The sequence below is a fragment of the Tetrao urogallus genome, assembly GCF_951394365.1.
Source record: "Tetrao urogallus genome assembly, chromosome: 1".
NCBI classification, from domain to species: domain Eukaryota; kingdom Metazoa; phylum Chordata; class Aves; order Galliformes; family Phasianidae; genus Tetrao; species Tetrao urogallus.
This window is the reverse complement of record NC_136813.1, coordinates 146,718,365-146,738,900: the sequence shown is the minus strand read 5'-3', so window position 1 is coordinate 146,738,900 and position 20,536 is coordinate 146,718,365. Positions and strand designations below refer to the sequence as shown.

The window sequence follows — 20,536 nt, the reverse complement described above, 5'->3', positions numbered from 1 at the left end:
AAAACAGCAGGAGACAATGCTGATATTTTTTTCGTTGTTGAACAACAAAAGGCACATTTTTTCCTGTTAAATGCCTTCATACTTCCTGCCATTTCATGTGAGGTATGACACAATATCTCTGATTATGACAATATGCAAACCAGCATGACAGTCAAAGTCCAGAAACATGAATCTACACAGAATTTTTGTAGCAATAAATGCAGTACATACAGAAAACTACAAGGAAATTCTTTGCATAGTTCTACATAATTCTTTGCATTTCTACATAAATAGCAAAAATATAAAACGGGTTACTTGGCAGAAAATAAATTAACTGATTACATCATAGAATAATTTTTAAATACATCACATATCAGAAAGAGCAGGAGATAAAATATTTAAATGTTTAAAATCTTCCTATTGCAAATACACCCTACTGCTAGTTCTAGTCTCAATCAATTCCAAGGAGTACAAAAATGAGACCTAGTTTTCAAGCAGTTTTTAATGCTTACAATTTGAGATGCTTCTGATCACATTAACATAAATGGATAATTAAAAAATGAATTATTTGCCTGACCAGACCTGGTTTCAATCTGTTCTAAACATTTGTGAATTTTATTTTTCTATTTTTATTGTATTCTACTCCTTTTTTTTTTTTTTTTTCTTAGTGGTGGTAATGGTGGTGATGAAAGCAGATGGTTAAATTTACACTCTTAAGAATAAAACAGCGAAAGAAAATTTCACTACATATAAATATTACATTTTCTTCTATACAGCCCTTAATTCATCTTCTTCATTAAAGATAACGTGTGTCCTAATAAAAAGGAGGAACACAGAAACAGAAATGCTGGTATTAATTTGGATTACTACCAAGTAAGTATGAGTAACTACCTTTGTGTCTCAAATAGTAACCATGTTTCCAAAGGTAAAGAAACCAGAAAGTAGGGAGAAAAAAAAAAAAATCAATCTTTATCTCCTTGTGATCTAACGACATTTTGCCCTATGCGGTCATTTGGAAGAATAATTACACCCAGTCCCCTCTTTACCTCTTTGCGATGTTTCTCACTGCCCAATCCTCGCTCCCTCTGAAGTTTATCAAATTCATGGTTTAAATCAATTTGAGACACGAGTGTGAGGATTTTCTGAGTCAAACCCTGCTCCATTAGGTCATCTGTAAAGCGTGTTGTCATGGACACTAGCTCTTGACTGTAAAAGAGAGAAATATAAATTTAACAATTAATCATATTATTCTCAGTCACAGAGGAATTCTAAAACAATGAATCCCATCAACTGCATATGCTAGCTGACATAAAATGTACACCTACATTATATATATAAAATAATCAAATGTGCATCAGTGATAAGTAAGCAGCGCTCTCTCAAAACACGCTGAATGGATACAAAGTCTGTAGGTAACTAGGTTCAAGAACATGGAATATGAGGAGAGTACAACATGGATTAGGTAGGTTAAGATTTCTATCAAAAGGCAAAAGTATTTTATATAAGATGTACATAATTCATAAGCTCACATTTGCTCTTTCTCACTAGCAAATGCATTTGTCCAATTATATACATCCTACAGAAGCAGTAGAATTTTTAAAGCAATACTTTCTTTTAAGTTACAGTATTTAAGTTTATGCCATAACACATTATTTTATTCTTTCTCTATTTAAGCAATCACTGTGCACTGGAACTAAAGAGTGCATAATGGTTTCAGTCAAAAAAAAACATTATGCTCGCCAGTGGACAGTGCATCCATTTTTTAAGTAGAGGCAGCAGCACAATTCTCTGCTTTGTGGGATGTGGGAAGTCAGAACACAGCACAGGCAGAAATTCAGTCTCTCAAATACTGAGTAACCATCACTGGTTTGAGCAGCACTAACTGGGAGGGTGTGTGAAGCAAAACACCACTAAAAGCTGAAGCAGTATGAAAGAACTGAAAATAAAATGGGTATCCTCATAATCTGTTAAGCGTATCACTAAGACAGAGAACGTTATGTTTAAACATGAAAGCTATAGCATTCGGTTATAAGTAAGACAAACCTGAGAATATCTGCATTCCCACAAGTCTAAACCATTTAAAAGCATTAAAAGTAGCTAACCCTAATACAGACCTGAGTTCCAATGTCCAAGTCTTGCCTTGGCGTGACTGGATGAGGGTTCGTAGTGAATTAGCTATGCATCTTTTTCCATCCCAGTACAACAGCACAGCCACAAGACCTCTTGTAAGGCCAGGAAAATGAGGTTGCTGGTGTTCTCCTATTGAGTGAAAACGCACAGAATATCCAAGGAAATTTGAGCATATGCATTTTGATAACAGCTTTGCATCGCTTTATTTCTAATTGAAACATAAACATAGCATTCAAGGCAAGCATTGTTACCATCACTTTGATTTGTTTCAGGTGTTTCCAAGAAATTATAGGTATTTTGGATGATATTAAAACTCATATTCAACTATTAAAAATTTCACAAGCTTAAGAGTAGAAGTGCAAGTCACTAAATAACCTAGTTCAAATGGTATTTGCAATATCTGCCTATCTTAATAACCAGTCCAAGCTAATTACCAGAAAAATATTTTTCTTCTGTTCAAAATGGAATTTTCTGCCTCAATTTACATAAAAACAAACAAGTTCCAAACAGAAATTGAGACTGGCTTCAAGGTGTCTTTCCAAACGTGACAAAACTAACAAGCCATTTCCTTATGAATTTGAAAAAAAGTTAATGATGAACCTAACTAATAATGATAATTAAGATATTATATTTTAATAACATTGAAATCAATTTTTTATCTGGAAGACTCTTTCCAGAATACATCCCTTATTAATCATTTATTAGATTATAACTAAATGCAGCTACATAATAATACATAACTAACACATAATTTCCAGAACCAATGTCTACTTTTAAACTATTTATTTTAAAACTATGCTTAAATTCATTGATAGACAAATAAATTATTTTAAAAAATCATGTTACCCCCTTTTGCAAAATCTGCATAAGATATAAACATAAGAGTTCAGAACACTGCCTTTATGTTAAATGATAGCAGGTAGTAGAGTTCACTTTAAGACCATTCTAGATGTTAGGAAAGTCAGGTCTTGACAGAATCATGCGTTCATGTTAAGCATCACTTAAGATAAAAAGGAAGACTCTATTTAAGCTGGCTTTGTCCAGCTCTTAAATATTTTCCCTTCTCACCAGCTAGAAGAAGCTCAACAGCTGCCAACTCTCCGATATCAAAGAGGTCACTGAGGATAAAGGCTTCTCTGATGAGTTGCTCTGGCAAAAGCCTGGTTCCCTGCTGACCTTGGATAGCAACCCCTTCTGTACTTGCTTTCTGAACTTTCTCGTGCTGCTGAACATTCTTTGGCTGGAAGAGAAACAAGCATTGGAAGTTATTCAAAATGGCAAGTTGAAAAACTGAATGAAGCTTTACACTTTAATCCTTCCTCACAAATACAGTTCTGACAGGTTAGATTGTCATCTTAAAAACAAAGGCAGCATTTCTAAACACGAAGATACCAAAGGCATCCTAAAAATGCTTTACACTTGCACAGCAATGGTCTTGTAGTTAGAACATCGCAAAAACAGTATTATACAATCATTGTTAATTTACTGAAAATAACGGAGCTGAAAATTAAATTTTGACAAAATTCTCTACAGAAATTGGTATCAGTTCAATGAAAGATACCAGGAACGTTGATCAGAACTGCTGCTTTTCTCCAGATCACTATTTTCTACATCAAAATTTTTTCTCTTAAACTCAGACACTCAAATATGCAGACAAATCTCCATATCTCACTGTTAATTTTTCTGATCTACCAGTCTTGTAAAGCTATACACTACTTCAGAAGTAACAATAGAAGACATTTACAGCTATTACCTTGTGATCCACTAGCCAGGAAGCAGTGAAATTTTTCAAATCATCTCCTACTCTGAGCAATTTATATTATATATTTCATAAACTCACACGTTTACCTGTTCAGCAGGCTCATTTATCTAACCGACTGAAGCACGAGCAAGGACCAAAGCCAGAAGAAATAGCTTTGTGCTTCATTTCAGACAAACAAGAGTACTTGGGAAAAAGCAACACTGAACCAATGGATAACCAGATGCTCTTACTTTTCCTTTCAAAGCATTCAAGTAATCAGAAGAAAAATGTTACAGTTATCCTCTACAAGAGGCAAAATAACATGTATTCTTCAAGCTATTTCTCTTCATAGAACAGAACAAGATTTCTGTAAGACATTTGTGTAATGTACTGTAAAAATGTAGAATAAAAAGCATAGTCAGTGCCTAAATAGTATGCAGTCCAACAATACAAAACAGTAAATCATCGGTTCTCCAAATCATTCTGCAAGAGCATTAGTCCTGTACCGGATTTCTGAAGAGAGAAATGAAGTCAGATCTGTGTTTCTTTAAGACCTGGTCGAGGCGATGAATAGCTTCAGGTTGCCTTTTCCAAATGGCATTCATTACAGTCTGCCATATGTCCTTATATGGACCCCACAAGCTGGCAGCTAAAAGGAAAAAAACGTTGACAGAAATAAAAATAGAAATTTTTAAAAATAGAAAGAAATAAAACAAAAAGAAAAAGCATTTGAAATAGGAAAAATTCTTCATATAGTATTTTCAATAGGCTTTTTTTAGTGACAGTCCCAGCTTGACAAGTATGGATTGTTACACATACAAGCAAAATATATTTTCCCTTCTACAGTACACAAAACAACAATCATCTAGTATAAAACCTAACTGATTTAGAGATTTAGAGAAACAGAAAAGATGATGCAAGCAGGTAAGTTTTGGGGCTGAAAATCATCACCTTGTGTCCTTATATACCTAAGAAATTCAACAAACTTCAGTAAGATTAAAGAATAAGTACAAACTGAGCAGCAGAACTTGAAGCTGAATGAAATTCAGCAAGGCAGGCTTCCTGCTTTCTGTTCTTGGTAGAACGACCAAAACAATGTTATTGTTTTACTCAATAAGAGAGACTATGAACGAACAATTGTGCTATCCAACGTGATGCATCATCAGACTATGCAGAATAAAATATCATAAGTATAAAGACAATGTTATATAAATAATAGAAATCATAAACCTAAAGACATTTTTACATTTGTTCACCCTTCTCACTGCAATTAAAAAAAAAAAATACTTTGGATTCATAACACATTCTCTGCTATCATTCTGCATCAGTTTCTTAAAGACGTGAATTTGCTTTAATAGAAATAGATCAGCACAAATAATTACCTCAGTACATTGAGAAGAGACTAGGTTATTTCTGGAAGCTAGCAATCACAAATTTAAGTCAAGTCTGACCCTATTGCAGAATCTCTCCTCCTCCTCAATACTGAAAAGGAGTTTCCTTTGCATACTCCAAACCCGAATTCAGTACTACAGCTGTCAGCACTCACTAGAAGCAGCATCATTCACAAACCAAAGTTTGCAGTATGAAGACTACATTAAAATTTTCCCCATGAGCCTCAGGTCTCATGAAAACAGTATGCCAACCTATTCCTCAGACTTCTAGCAGTATCACCCTGTACAGTGACAACTGCCACCTAGAATTAACAGCCCACTAAAAAAAACAGAGAGAAAAGAAACACTCAAGATTATAAGGCCCACATTACAAGAACTACCAAAATGTTTCCCTTGTTAAGGATCATCTGTAATCATGGAAGTTTCAGATTCTACACACAAGACACTACCAAAAGAATGATCACATCTATAACCCAGTTTGCTCTGTGACAGGCATAAACTATATAAGCACAAAGATGTGCAGAGAAAGGAATAAACAACCAGGATGAAAATCAACTGGGTCATTTATCTAGTGACCATACTAACTTTTGAAAAACTGTTATTTCAGTTTTAGAAGGACTGTCCATCCTACCAGGGTATGCAAGAACAAGCTGGGCTGCTTCTTTTGACAACAGTAGCTGATGCTTATGCCTGAACTTTCTGTGAAGCTATACATTTGTTCCTGCTAGGTCTGCACTGTACAAACAACACATTATAATCTAAGGCAAAATCTCCACTAGTTCTAATGCTACATCTGGCTTAATTTTTATCTTGTCTTTCGTGTACAAGTTTCCACCTTCTGCATCTATTTTACCTGTAAGGCTAAAGAATTAGTTGTACAAATACGTAACAAGAAAGTCTAGACCCACTTGAATTAAACCATTTTCACTTTAACAAAGTCACTGTTCAGACTCTGGGGGATTGTAGGAATAATCACCCATTCTTCACCCTCAGACGAAGACTGTTTTACTAACATTTTCTGAGGTGGGGCACAGGGTGTAACTGTTTCAATTAGATCAAGACACCTTTTATTTAAGTCGATTCCTTGCTGGATGTGGGAGTTGAGCATTTAAAATCTGATGGCTTTATTAGGTGCCTCACTATGACATACACTACTTTCTGGCCGTACCCACATTCTAGTAGTCATAGTCACAATTGCTTTTCAGAATGTCTCTGTGCTTTCCATTTTAACTTAGTTCAAGTCTAGCAAATGCAAAGTCCTGCACCTGAGAGCGAATAACTATGCAACAATACAGGCTGGAGAAGGCAACTTTACAGTAAAGCACCCATGTGTCCTGGCAGACGAGAAGTTGAACATCCTCACAGAAGGGGCAGCCTCTGCACACAAGTGATCTCTGAGACAGTACTGCTCCAGCTCCAGTACTGTGCTGAGTTTTGGGCTTTCCAGACCAAGCAAGACAATGAAGTAGGCAGGCAGAGAACATACAGAATGAGGAGAAGGCTGAAAGAACTGCCATTTTTCAGTCTAAAGAATAAAAGGCTAACGGGGGAACAGCAGCTTGTTCTCTTCAACTACCTAGTGGCACTGGACACAGAAAATAAAGAGATAATCCAGAAGAATTAGCTCTCATGAAATGAAATTACCACGAGGGCTGTCAAACATTTGAGCAGAGGCCCACAGTGTTTTCTGGGAGAATCCCCATCCTCAGAAATGCCCAAAACTCATTTGGATCAAAGCCCCAGGCCGCTGCACTAAGCTGGCCTTGCTTCAGAGGGGAGGTGCTAGACCGTATGACAAGGAATCACAGAACATCCTGAGCTGGAAGAGACCCATAAGGGTCACCAAATCCAACTCCTGGCTCTACACAGCACCACTCAAAGATCAGACGTAGCTTTCGGTTTGGTGGTTGTTCTCGTTTGGTTTGTCTGCTGTTTGTTTTTTTTGGTTGGTTGGGTTTTTTTGCATTTTATTACACATGCTATTAAGAGCGCAGTACAAACTCACTAAGTTAGCACAGCCCACCCCGAACCGAGCGGCCGCTCTCAGCAGCAGCCGGGCAGGGTGGCAGCTCGCACCTTCCGCAGCCCTGACGGCCGGGCCAGGCCCGCACGGAGCCCTCCCTCCCCACCCGGCGGTCCCGAGAACCGGGTGCCTCGCTATTCTCTCCCGTCCGGCGCGGGGCGGGCAGAACTCGGCCACTCGCCCAGCAAAGCCGCGCTTGGCGCCGCCACCCAGAAGTGCGAGGATGGGCTGCGCGGGTTCCTCTTACCCGAATTTACCGCCAACGGCGCCGCCATCTTGGCGAGAGGAGGCGCGGGCCGCCGCCGCCGCACCCGCAGAAGGCCCACGGGGCGCGGGGCTGCCTTCGGCGGCGCCTCCGGAGAGTGAGGGAGCGCCGCTCCGCTCCGCTAGCCTCCCTGCCGGACGGGGAGAGGTCCCGCAGCCGCTCCCACCCCGGTGCTTGTGAGGATCAGCGAACGCCGTTTCACGCCGCTTCACACCGGCAGCGGCAGCCCGAGGCCGCCGTGCGGCGGGGCCTAAACCCTACGCCGTGGCCTGACGGGAGTTGTAGGCGCGCCGCGGCCGTCCGCCGGCTGCGGCAAGGACAAGGGAAGGCCGAGGCTCGGCTAGACTCGTCCCGCTGCCCGCGGGAGGGCGGCCAAGAGCGCGGGGTGGCGAGGCTCCTGCCGACACGCGGAGAGCGCCGTATTGCGTGCTACGCTTCCGGATTCCTTCGTGTAATGTAAATAATGAAGTCACCTTTATTTCATTCATTTCCTCATTCAGGAATGGGGATTCTTATCGTGCTACAGGAGATCTTCCGTGTCCCACCCGTGTTAATTACAGAAGGATGCCTGAAGTCAGTTTCTGCAGTAGGGTGTTAGTATAACGTTCTCTTCATGAAAAACAAATATGCTGTTTTTCTTTTCTTTTCCCCCAGACAAGAGTGGTTTGTGTTTCTATGTCTGCAAACTGAAGTCTTCGTGAAAATAATTTGTAAATGTTCTGCGGTGCTTATTTTGACCCTTATTTAAAATACAGGTAATTAAAGCAGTGCAATCCACTTAAAAGCAGTAAGCTACATTTTTTGAACAACTTTGCTAGCGAGTGTGGGGCATCTAAAAGTGGTATCTTTCTTGGTCCTCTGTGGTAAACTAAGGTTTATAACCTTGTATAACAAAAAGACACTGATTGGGGTTATATAGTGGTTATACCATGAAGAAATCTGTCTTTAAACTCTTCAGTTTAAGAAAAAACTACCAGAAGTAAAGAAAGGACACTTATACGTATTGCTGGAGCTAAAGAATGAATGTTACAATCAATATTACTATCTTAGAAGCGTTGCATATTTGAAGTCAGTTCACTATCTTCCATCCCAGTAGTAATCATCCAGAAATTCTCTCTCGTATTGCCATTAAGATAAAAGAATCCACTAAAAGTATGTGTTCATTTTTAGGGTCAATATTTTCTCCTCTTGAACTTTATTAAAACAATATTTTGCCAGTTGCTAAACAGTGTCCAATAAACTAGACCCAGGGGAAACTGACAAAATGAATACCTTCACTTCAGTATAATTGGGTGGCAGAGAGGGCACTATAGAGAAAGTAGCAGTCCTGGGGTGAGAGTGAATTGGTGAGATAGCTATAGGAAAAAGAGACCAAAACCAGAGAAAGTTTCTGGAGAGAAGAAAGATAGAAGTGGGATAAAAAAATAATAAAATAAAAAGTCTGTCTTATCAATAATAGCTTTTCACAGACTTTATTGGACCTTATTTGTTCATTGAGGTTTCCGTTTTCCTTGTCAGCCATGAGCCTGTGCAGATCTATTGTAACAGTAAGATTGGCAATGAATTATTTATTTTGTTCTAGGAAAAAAACAACAGTGCCAAGCAAGAGGTAAAAGCTGAATTACTCCATAAACATCAGAACTAATGCAGACTTTGCACAGTGTTTCTGCACCTTCTCTTCTTGCGCTCAGCACTGCAGAGCCGTCTCCCTGCTCTTGCAGTGCATGTGTGCCACCCCAAGACTTGTGACTGTGAGGAGAGAAAGAACGGACAGGTATTATGATAAATGCACAGACATGTGGTGATCACCTGGCCATGGCAAACCTAATGAATACTTGAGGATTTGTTTCAGTCTTTCCAACTGCAGGGGCATTCATTTCCATCTTTTTCCCTATTCCCTGATTTACACAAAGCCTGTGAGGACATAAACTTTTGAGCCCATTAGTCCTTGATCATATTACGTTGGAAATGGTCCAGGAATTACAACAGGTTCAAAAGCTACTGAAAAAAAATTGGCTGAGTGATTTCCTAAGACTCTTAGGACACAAAAAAGAAATAAATAAATGAATTTTTTAATTATTTTTAAAGCCTTTTCCAGGCATTAAGAGCTGTCATATTTCTTTTGGCATTCAGATGCGGCCAGATTGCGTGCACTCTTTTTTTTTTCATCTCTGTTGGAGAAAAAATCTTGTCAAACCACTGCAGATTTAATACTTTAAACTTCCAGATAATTCTTTTGTGACCTTTGCCAAGTGGCCAACAGTAACATAGCAACATGAAGAAAAACACAATGAAAAGAGTGGGATGGCGTGGGGCAGGCCATTGGGCAATTGAACTTCAGTAGAAAAATACCACATAGCTGCAGCACCCTTCTTTCTCTGTTGTCGATGTGATTTTTTTAAATGCAAAATAGTTGTGACAGCACAGCACCAAGTACTGATGAAAGGATGCATCTAAATAAACCATACAGTACATTCTAACCATATTTACATCAGCATAGCCACATTTATCCGTGCTCTGATGAGTAGGCAAGTCCATGCATGGTAATTCTTTGCTTTTTCTTGCTTTATTGGCTGTTCTTTAATTTAGGATCTTATTGTTTACCAGGGTCACTTGCTAGTATGGTAGTCTATTTTTATCAAGTCAGAAAAGGAAAAGACTACCTCATTCCTCTTCCTAACAATAGCTCTCAGCAAGTTCTCCTCCAAGACAGCTGGGTTCAGTGAGGGACACATGCTTCCTTCATCCTTAATTAGAGGATGGAAATCTGTGAAGTATCAAAGGCAGGCTGACACTAAATATCTGCGATGGACATTAATTCCTCTGGATTCCAGGGAAAGGAAGTCCCCACACTGCCTGTAGGGTACTGAATTCTGCTTGTGCCATGTGAGATCTTGTATAAAATATGTTGTTTTCTGGAGGTGGAAATAACTACTAATAAGAATTAAAATGAGCTGCACAATGGAAACCTGATCTTTGCTTTGTGATGTAATACAGGTAATACTAATACTAGATCTACTCATTGTTTTTCTTAGCCAAATCACATACCAAAGTACAAAGATAATGATGATACAATTTACTTTGTTTGCACTATATTATGATTAGAAAGAACAGTTATTAGTAATATACAGTTCTTTCTAATGCCCAAGAGACCCTCCTTAATCTCCTACCATTAATTCTGAGTATTATTGTGATCACATCCTGCACAATATAAAATGCTGCGGCTGAAAAAGATGCCTTATTCAAGTATTTCTACATATAGACCAGTCTTCACCTTCTGAAATATGCCTTTTTCTCCAAAAAGTCAAAAGCATTTCTGGCTACTGATCAGACTATAAAACTTCTTTGAACTTTTATTTTGACTGACGCTACACTGTGCATTTCAGCTTACTCATCTGTAAAAATGGATATAGCATTTCACAGTAGCCTGGAATGCTGATCAACTGGATCTTTAGCCTGGCCCTATCTGAAAAGAGAAAAAGAATGCATTTTTGGGTTATGTTAGCCGAGTAAAATCCTTGACTTTGCTTGCCATGCAGGATAATTTTCCTGAAAACTTAGCTGACTGTAATCCTGTCTTTGTTGCAAAAAGCTTTGTTTTATACATCAAGATAATTAGCTCAGCATCAAATTTTAGAGGAAAAGTGTTAAGACCTTTCCCTGCGGTGATTCTCAAAAAAATAACTTTCTTATTTCTATGTCTATTATCCTAGATATTTCTACTGTCACCATGGTATCTAAGCTCATCAGAGAAATTGTGTGAGGTTGTTGCTAGCTTGGAAAAGTGGTTTATCTAGTCCAAGACAACAAAGAGCTAGATGTTCTCAAAGTTATATGAATACTTTCTTCAGGATCTGGGAGTGGGGAAAGGGGAGCAGAACAATGGTGAGTGCTGTCCTTCCTATGTCAATTACAACAATTAATGAACTATAGGCATCTGGTCATAAATGAGTGCCCTGGTAAACGCCGTCAGTTATTTCCCTGCTCAACAAATGGGTATTTATGATCCCTGTTTGAGCTGTAGAGGTAAAATGAAAGATACTGTTCTTGGCTGTGTAATGTCTCAGAAACTATTTTGGCAATTAACTTTTCACTCTTCTCTCTCCCAGAATTAAAAATAGCTTTTGCCTTCTTTTTTTTTTTTTTTTTTTTGTTTGTTAGTTTGTTTTTTATAATTCTTTCACTTAGGATCTGAAGGGAATGAGCCAGTGATTAGTGTAGGAGATATGAAATAATGACTGTAGTGTTATAACATCTAGTAATTGACAACAAGAAGTAGAGAAACATACAACAGGGAAAATGAGAGAAAAATGAAGTATAAGTAATCTGGAGATATTTAGTACAGTAAGTAGAAATGTTGGCACATCAGCTGCCTTATTGATATTCATTCTGTTCAGTTATTTCTGTATCAGATTTACAGATGGTTGATGTTTTTGCTGGTTGCCAGTCTCACAATCTCAGACTCTACTCTGAAATTCACATCTTGCTATTTCCAAGGCACCTTGTACCCTGCAGGCTGACTTACACACTTAACTGCTGGATTCTCATCAGAGAATGGCTGTACTGAAATAGATGTAAGGCACAGAAGTGTAATGAGGTCACTGGCGAGACTGAAGGTGTGAAAGGTTGCACAAAAATGTCTGTGCTAATAGCATAAAGGACAGAATTTTTTCAGTGGTAATGATAGGGGAGATGGGAGAGAAAGGATCTTGACAGTCATAATCTGACTTTATGCCTGCAAACTGAGTTAATTTGATATGGGAACCCATGAAACCTGGGAAAAATGGCATCTCAAAAAGCTTCCTCTACTGCAATATAAATTTGCCTCATAAATTATACTACCATTCATTATTTTCCTAGTGCCATCTATTTCTTTGCAATTCTCTGGGTACAAGACGATAAGCTCCTCCACACTAAAAATGTATGTAGAACTTGCCTTGCACACTTCAGGCAGTCAGTTACTAGAGTACTTTCCATGTCTTGATGCTCTGAGATTGCCTGTTCATACAGGAGTCTCCTTCAAATAGGCTATGTAATGATTGGCTTTCAGCTCCAGTCCATTTTTGGTTTGTTGAAGTCTTCTGAGTATCAGGAAGAATTATCCTCAGCTGCAAGAATCTGAAGGACATGGACAGAACAAATCACATTTCTGGAATGGGCAACTGTGTTAATTGGCTGTGTTGTTGAATTATTTCACTAAAAGTCACCAATCTGTTAAAGTCTCCTCCTGCCTTATTTGGTTATGACTGTGCTGCAGAAGGATAATGAGAAGCAATGTTAGCTGTTCACATTTAATAGGGCAATTGTTGAGACCACGTGTTCAATAACTCCTACCAAGGTGACACCTTAGACATTGAAGCACTAAACTATATTACATGCTTGAGTAATCAAGGCTGGACTTTATGGCTTATGCTCATTCAGTTGCTTGAGTGCTTAATACTATAATAGTGGAAAACCTTTATCTTATGTGCAGGTTTTCCAAGCTTCTTGGCACATATAACTTTCAAACCTTTCTTCTAGATGGTGTCAGATAGTCAAAATGAATTTCCCTTATCATTCAAGAGCATTCCTGTTCTAAATCAGACAAAGCTAAGCTTCTGTCTTTGAAATGTAGTGCTAAAAACACCTTGTCAGCTAATCTGAACTCTTAAATAAAATGAGACCTAACCAATGGAGAAGACAAAATCCTTAGAGTTAATTTTGTGTCTGTAGGTGTCTAACATGATAGAATGGTAATCCTTTGTGTCTTCCTGCAAGCCCAAACTACTAATGTGGTAAATTAACTTTTGTGGAGTTACAATGGAGAACAAAGCATACGTAGGTGAATAGTTCACTCCAAAGCTAATAACCTATTGAAAACATACATTCAAGAAATACTGAGTTGAGGAACAGAAATTCAAAGGTCAAGAATGTGCAGAAAAAATATAGTGACCCATATTCATCACTACGGTTGGTATCTGCAGAAAGGTCCATACCAATTCTCATTCCATAGACAGCAGTAAATTGTGGTTATGATCTCAGGATACCTTTACACCTTGTGCTATCTCTTTACAAATGGCAATCAATATTTGCTTGGAAATAACACTCCAAATGTGTCATCGGGCTGCATTCCTAGGCATCTTGCTATTAACATCATTTGGGTTTTTATGCATCACGCTTTTTTATTTAATGCATAGTCTGTCTGCAGAGACAAGAAGGTGCAGTTAAGTCAAGCCCAAGAGAAGCTTGAAGTACTGACTCATTCTAAGACACCAAGAAAAAGTTTGCTTGTAGGTGTATTTAGAATATAACTACACAAGGACACTAAGCTATGTAAAACACCTGAAAATGAGGTGGCCTTATTTTTAATGAAGAATTGATTGCGCATTTTGAGTGGCTTAGTTTGACATTGTCTTATCCTGGCAGATGGCAAATGTGTTTCAAAGTAATTTTCCAGAACTTCAGAGAAATTTGAGTATTAATTTTGCACTAAGATCCAGCTAAGATCCAGTATTAGAGCAAGGATTAATGTCTCCCTTTCACTGGAGGAGTTGAGATCATCTGTTCAGATTGTGAGAGCCTTACTGTGTCCTCCTCCTCAGTTTAACACATATTCCCTATCTCCCATAAAGGTTGGAGGCAACTTTGGCCATGTACACTCTCAATCTGTCTTAGTGCCACTTCATTTTGCAAAAATAATTAAACTTTCACTGGATATGGAATTGGTACGTGCCAGAGAGGCTTAGAGGTAATTCCACCATTCAAATGAGTAATCTGACCACTAAGAATAAAGAATATTTCTCATGCAGTCTGCTTCAGTCTGTAATTCTTTGGAGAAAAAGCATCCACCTCAGCCAAAATAATTGAGAAAATCACAACCCAAAGCAACTCTTTTTACCTGAGCAGGAGAAACTCAACTACTAATTCACTTTCTGCCTAAATCATGAAGAAATGTAACCTAAGTTCCTACTACTTTGGAGAATTCTTGAAAGCCTAAGCCACAGTGAAAGGGGACACCACTTCCATGAGGTCTGTGAACCTGACCAGCTATAAACTTTTTTACCTTACAGGTATTTAAACCAATCTAATCTATATTCCCAAATTTTCTTTTTTTTTTTCCCCCTGATCTCAGCGAGAACAAAATTGGGGTTTTATTTGTATTGATCTCAACTACTCTTTTAATACTTTGTGGTTTTTTTTTTACCTACTCAGACAATTCAGTGAGTCATATAGCCCCAGCACTCTCAATAGACTGATCTCTTGTCTGAATGTTCTCTCTTTTTCTCTTTATTCACGGCTCTTAAAAAGGATCCAACTCCAGGTCTGGCTTTCATGCATAACCCCAGAAAAAAAGGATTTTTTGAGGAGTTAGTTTCCCTCAGGATATAACAACTTGCATTACTACTAGGACTCCTTGTTCATAACAAAAAACAATAAACAAACAAACAAACAAAAACAACTTACCTCTTTATATCTTTAGTGCAACCATAGACTTGGAGAAAATTACAGAACAGTATTAATTGTTGATATAAAAATTAAGGGGGAAACTAAAGGGAGACAAATAAGGAGGTTCTGCCACCACACAGAGCGAGTGCCACTGAGTGCGATGTACGCTCTTGCACAATGCTTCTGCCAACATCCTTCTCAACCAGGTCATGGCTGGAGGAAGCTTGCTTGCCAGAGCCAGCCAGCATGAGCACTGCTGTGGTGGGACAGGAGGAATCACCTTTCTGGTTGCCTTTTGTTGCATGTGGTAACATGAACAAGCTAACCAAACTCAGACTTACACACTTTACAGGCTGTTGTGCTGTCGGTCTGCTCTTCTGCAGCCACAAGCTCTCTGCAGACTGTGCTGCCAGGGCTCACTTCTAGAGCTTTTATTTAAAACTTGCTTGAATTTCACAGGTATGAAAGCTTCAAAGAGGGCTTTAAGCAACCACCCTTTTGAACCTGTGTGTGCTGAATTTCTTGGAGACTTCTCTCACGAACAGTTTGCCTCATGACACATAGAGCTACTAAACTGTAAAGGCCTATAAGAGTCAGAGAAGTCATGAAAACCTAAGGCGGCTCTATTTATCCTCTTAATTCCTCAGTTATCTGAGATGAAAGGTACTGTTTAAAGGTAGATGCTGTGTCATAACCAAGTTTTCATAAGGATTTACACTACTCAGAATATTAGCCAAGTGCCTTTTACAGTTTTGATTGTTCAGTCACATCAACAATTAAAAAGCAGTGCTTAATGAAACTGAATCAGGCCATCAAATTTGCTTTTGTATAGGAGTATAACAGAACCATTGTTAGACTTACAGCAATTTCACTTCAGCAGATTTTGAGACCTGCATTCTTTGTTTCTATTCTGACTTTTCATGAAAATAATTTTACATTAATAAATTGATACTGTACCTACTCAACTGTTTTAAAATGAAATCCACATTGTGTTTTCTCTTACTAAATTGAGACAAGAAGCTTGGAATTTAACTAGATCTTGAAGACGAAACATTAACTCACTCATCTTTATTAGGATCTCAGCTGAGATGACATACTGTTTACCCATCCTGAGGTGAGAAGATACAACTTCATTCTAGTAAGGTGTGAGAGATCTTCCTCTGATTTCTGCACCTTTGAAGTAGGACAGCAGTGAGTCAAGGTATAAACTCCTCAGAAGAATGAGGAAAGGTATATATTACTCAGAAGGAAGAAAGTCCAGTGTCTAGATTCCTATCTGCAAAGAAGACTAAAGAAGAAAGCAGTTAGTAGCTCACTTCCCTCATGTCCCTAATTTTGGCAAAGTCTCATTACCAAAGTGGGAAGGAGCAGGCTGCCCACCGGCTCCTGATGCTCTTATTCTGCTGGTTCTGTAAGGAAAGTGCCTGCCCACAGGTGAGCTGAATGGATACCTCTGAAGGGCAACAAAGCTGCCTATGTGTAGGTAACCTATAAAAAAGCCTTCTCTTACACATCACCTCATGCATCTTGCTCTATGGCAAATTCCCAGCTTTTTCCTATAAGCAGACTTCTTGTTACCCACTGTTCTTGCTTAGTCATAACTGTATCCTGAAGTCTTTGTAAAATTAATTCCAACACATGCCCATGAGATTAAACTCTGGAAATCTCTGGATACATTTGGTAAAATCTGGTGGGTGCCTACTTCTTTTTGTATTGTGCATAATACTGTACCAGTGCTTTCTACAGTGAAGGTCTGATATTAAGTGTGGAAACCCTGTGCAGGAAACTGCAGAATGGAAACTCATCTATCAGAGGAGCTGAGTTTTCATTGTCCTCAAGAAAAGTTGCCAACGTTCACTTGTTCTGAAAACAATACTTTCATGGGATCCTGCACAAATAAAAGCATCTGAAAGTTTCTGAAGTTGTGGCCTTTAGATACTGCACTGTTTATTTCTTAGGATAAATACTGCTAGGAATAGACTAAACCAAAAATATCAGCATATTCTTCCTTCTGTTCACATCAACCCAACGACTGTGCAGCATGTTCTAAGGCCCAACAAAGAGTGAGACTGTATAAAACAAGTGCTTCAGGCAAGAGTAACATAAGACATTAGCAGTGGAAGTGCTGATGGCATCTATACAGAAGACGGTCCTTGCTCTCAGTGGCTCTCGGTCCAGCACTGTTGTGCCACCAGAAGAAGGATGCTCAAAGGGACGTGGAGTAGAAGGAGATGAGCAGAGTAGCACCAGGCACACAGCACAGCCTTCACTCTGTCAGCACGTCAAGTGCAGGCTGTTAAGAAGAGGAAATGTTCTCTATCAGAATATAAGGGCCCAATTTCTCTGTACAACAAAAACACCTATGTCACACAGAGTCTCAGTTGTGGCTCTGCCTATATGCAAGACTGATCTTATTATTCTGAGATCTCTCATTTGTCATCATTACAGTCAGATTCCTGCAGCTTCTTAAGGAACAAACTCATGTCTGATAAACAAATGCTTCAACTTTCCTATTTAATGTATTATTTTGGCTATCTTTACCTACCTAATCTCAGGCTTGTCTCTCTATCAGCATTATTTATATAGCATAAAATTAGCTGCAGTAGCTCACATTCCTTTGGCTAAAGGAAGCAGAGCTGCCTGGAAAACTGCAAGGCTGCAGCTAGAGCTTGGCTGGTGCAATATACTTACAAGCACTGACATTCTCTGCCCCTTAGCACAACATCACGCTCCTTGGCAGGAGAGCTCCTGCTACTCCTGGCCTATGCAGAATGTGGACTTGAATGCTGCAAGACTGTGGAAATTCTTTATACTAACACTTTGTGTTTATACCGTGACTATGGAATTAATGCAGTATAAAGTATTGCGTTTTCCCAAGTCATGCACTTTTTAATTTACTCTCAGCAAATCCCATATGGCTGAGACATTTTTATAAGAATGCAAGCAATTCTGAGCTCTGTAGAAAATGCTGAGTGCTGCTGGATGCTGGCAGAGAAGGGCAGAAGAGAAAAAAATACATTCCTTTGAACACACTAATATAGAAGGCAATTAAGGAATACAACAATAATGAGCAATAATTTTCTCTCGTAATGTATGCTGAACTTTAAAGAGCAGGTGAGGACTCACTGAAAACAATAACAAGTAGCATAATGAAGTCCTGTCTACACAGGGATGTTACTTCAAATGCTTTAGATGAGCTGTCTCGCATGCATTCACAGGGATTGTTTTAAAGTGACTGGGCTTTCGTTTTGCATGAATGAAACCCAGGCTTACCAGCTATAAGCTGCACTGAGCTCAGATGAGGATTCTGTCCATTCTCTCAATGATTTCCCCTCATCACATAACATGATATAGTTTATTTGCTGTCTGGGCCCTGAGTGTCCTCTTCTGTTACGAGATCATCTGGATTAAATCTAGCTGAATGCGGATGGGTTCCTTTGCAATTCCAGCCCTGACAGACAAATCTGCACACTTCAGAGCACAGCCTCTTTTCTTCCCCTGATTCTGTACCATAGGTTGTGTGTAGCAAATCCATATCCAATTTAGTGACATGCCTTAAGTACCATGATTTGTCAAACTGAATGCAAGGGAGAGGCATTCCTGAGAGAGGGACCAGTGCCAGCAGAAAGCAAATAACGGTTGGACTTCAAGAGCATGAAAGATTTGAGTGGGACCTCCAGGACTTTCCCTTCCAAATGCCTAGAACTGGGTGAGTCGGAAAAGATTAATACAAATCACCACTGAACCCCAGTATTGTAATGTAGTCATAGGGTTTACTATAGTTGCCAAATGATGTCACTTCATATGGGGAGTTGTAGAGTTAATATGTATTTTTCAAATCTCTATGCTGAAATGCAAAGACTGAGGTTACAAAAATGCTTTTTGAAATCCAGATAGATGGTGAGCTTGAAAACGCTGCAGAGGGAAATCCTGCTATCACATCCTGTATTAAATTGCAGCCCTGCACCTCAAACCCAGGCAATATCTGGATGCCATCAGTGACAGTGGAAATGAGCTGCGGGAAACACGAGCCTATCTCCACCAGCTTGGCACTGCCTTCCCCAAGATGGTCACTGTGGTCTTCCACAAATGAGAACTCAACCCATGTCCTCACCTCACGCTGCTTGGCTGCTGCTCTCCCTGTCATGCAAACAGAGTGGAGGCACTGCAGGAGTTAAAGGGAACATGGACTGCAGGGCAGGCTTGCTGTTAGCACTGGAAGCAGAAAGAGAAAAAGCAATAGCAGATTTACTTTGGTTCATGCTATGTTCAGCATGCTGCGCTCTCAGTTCCTTTCACATTTTGGGAGACAAATTACCAAAATTAAACATTTCAAAATGATTATGAGAGACTTAAAATCAAATCTTTAGCAATATAGAACTCTTGGATTTGGGCCAGTTGCTCTAAAGTCTGTTCCTTTCTAGTGCACATGATGCTGACCTGCATTGTGCTATCAGATATGTAAATGCAAAGACTGCATTCCATTTTAGTATTTTACTATTTTACTATTACACAGAGCAGGGCAATGCTACCTTCTTGCTTGTCAGTATTATATCTCTCATTTACTTCTGCAGTTGAATAGTTTCTATGCAATGCTGAATTCCTTTCTGATCTACCCACCTCACTTTTTTGGTATGACTTTTTCCTCATCTCTTGGAAACACACTTTAAGGTAATATCCCTGACAACATGCACATGACTGCACAGAACTGAAAGCGTGAATCCTGTTGCTGCTCAGCTCTCACCAATTCTGGATCTTCCCTCCTTCCCATTCCGGCACCAGCACAGGCTTTCCATAGCAAGGACATGTAGAGTGGGAGGCATCCTACGTAATTAAACACCACTGGCTTTCCTGGGAACATCAATTTCCTAGGGAAGCCCAGGCTGAAGAAGCAGATGGTAATGACATCCCAAAATTGAGAGAAAAAAAGAAACCTATTATCACTGGCGCTGTGTTCTATATAGAAATGACAAATATTTGCAATTTGTCTCTGGCAACCAGGGCACCATAATGATGATGAACATGAGCCCTGCAAGCTGCTTAAGGCATGAAAAAAATGGTTCAAAATAGAAAGAGAATAGGAAGGAGATGTCCATGGTTCTTGTGAATGGCTTTTAGCACAGGAACCAGAAGGCACTAAAAGAGCTGGAAGGATGCTAGTGATGTTTGTGTTAACTTGCATGCAAGTATCGAGCTTCAGAGGAGGCTTGGACAAGGAAAGCAACATACATGGAAATTTGCTGGAAATTATGCAGAAGGAAAAAAAAACCTCTGAAGAATATTTAGATGTCATATTCATACCAGTACCTCAAGTGCATACCAAGGTTAATATAGTAGCAGTGACTTCTTGTAGGTCCCCAAGGATATCTGTGTCCTTTCCAGAAAACAGGAGTGATTTCTGCTTTCCTTTCTAAAGATAAGTGTACTTAGCACTTAAGGTGTGTTATGCCAGAATTATGCTGAATTAGTAAAAGTTATCATGACAAAATGGGCAGAGGCATCTCAAAGTTCTCACCTTCCCCTAATAACAAAAGTTCTTAACAAAAAAGAGTAACAAAGAAGCTTGTATTTTATATCTTTGT

The 20,536-nt window shown here is 39.1% G+C and overlaps 1 protein-coding gene across 2 annotated transcripts in view; it reads right to left on the bottom strand.

Annotated features, from left to right (window-relative positions):
• NUP205 (nucleoporin 205) overlaps nucleotides 1-7,539 on the bottom strand; it is a gene marked incomplete at both ends in the record, with an annotated part of 44,271 nt that extends 36,732 nt beyond the window's left edge. For both annotated transcript variants that reach the window (XM_079548451.1, XM_079548452.1), the window contains 5 exons: nucleotides 1,026-1,185; nucleotides 2,094-2,238; nucleotides 3,178-3,349; nucleotides 4,357-4,499; nucleotides 7,512-7,539. In XM_079548451.1, the coding sequence (XP_079404577.1) occupies nucleotides 1,026-1,185; nucleotides 2,094-2,238; nucleotides 3,178-3,349; nucleotides 4,357-4,499; nucleotides 7,512-7,539 (648 nt within the window). The remainder of the gene's footprint in view (nucleotides 1-1,025; nucleotides 1,186-2,093; nucleotides 2,239-3,177; nucleotides 3,350-4,356; nucleotides 4,500-7,511) is intronic.
• Nucleotides 7,540-20,536: the final 12,997 nt, after the last annotated feature.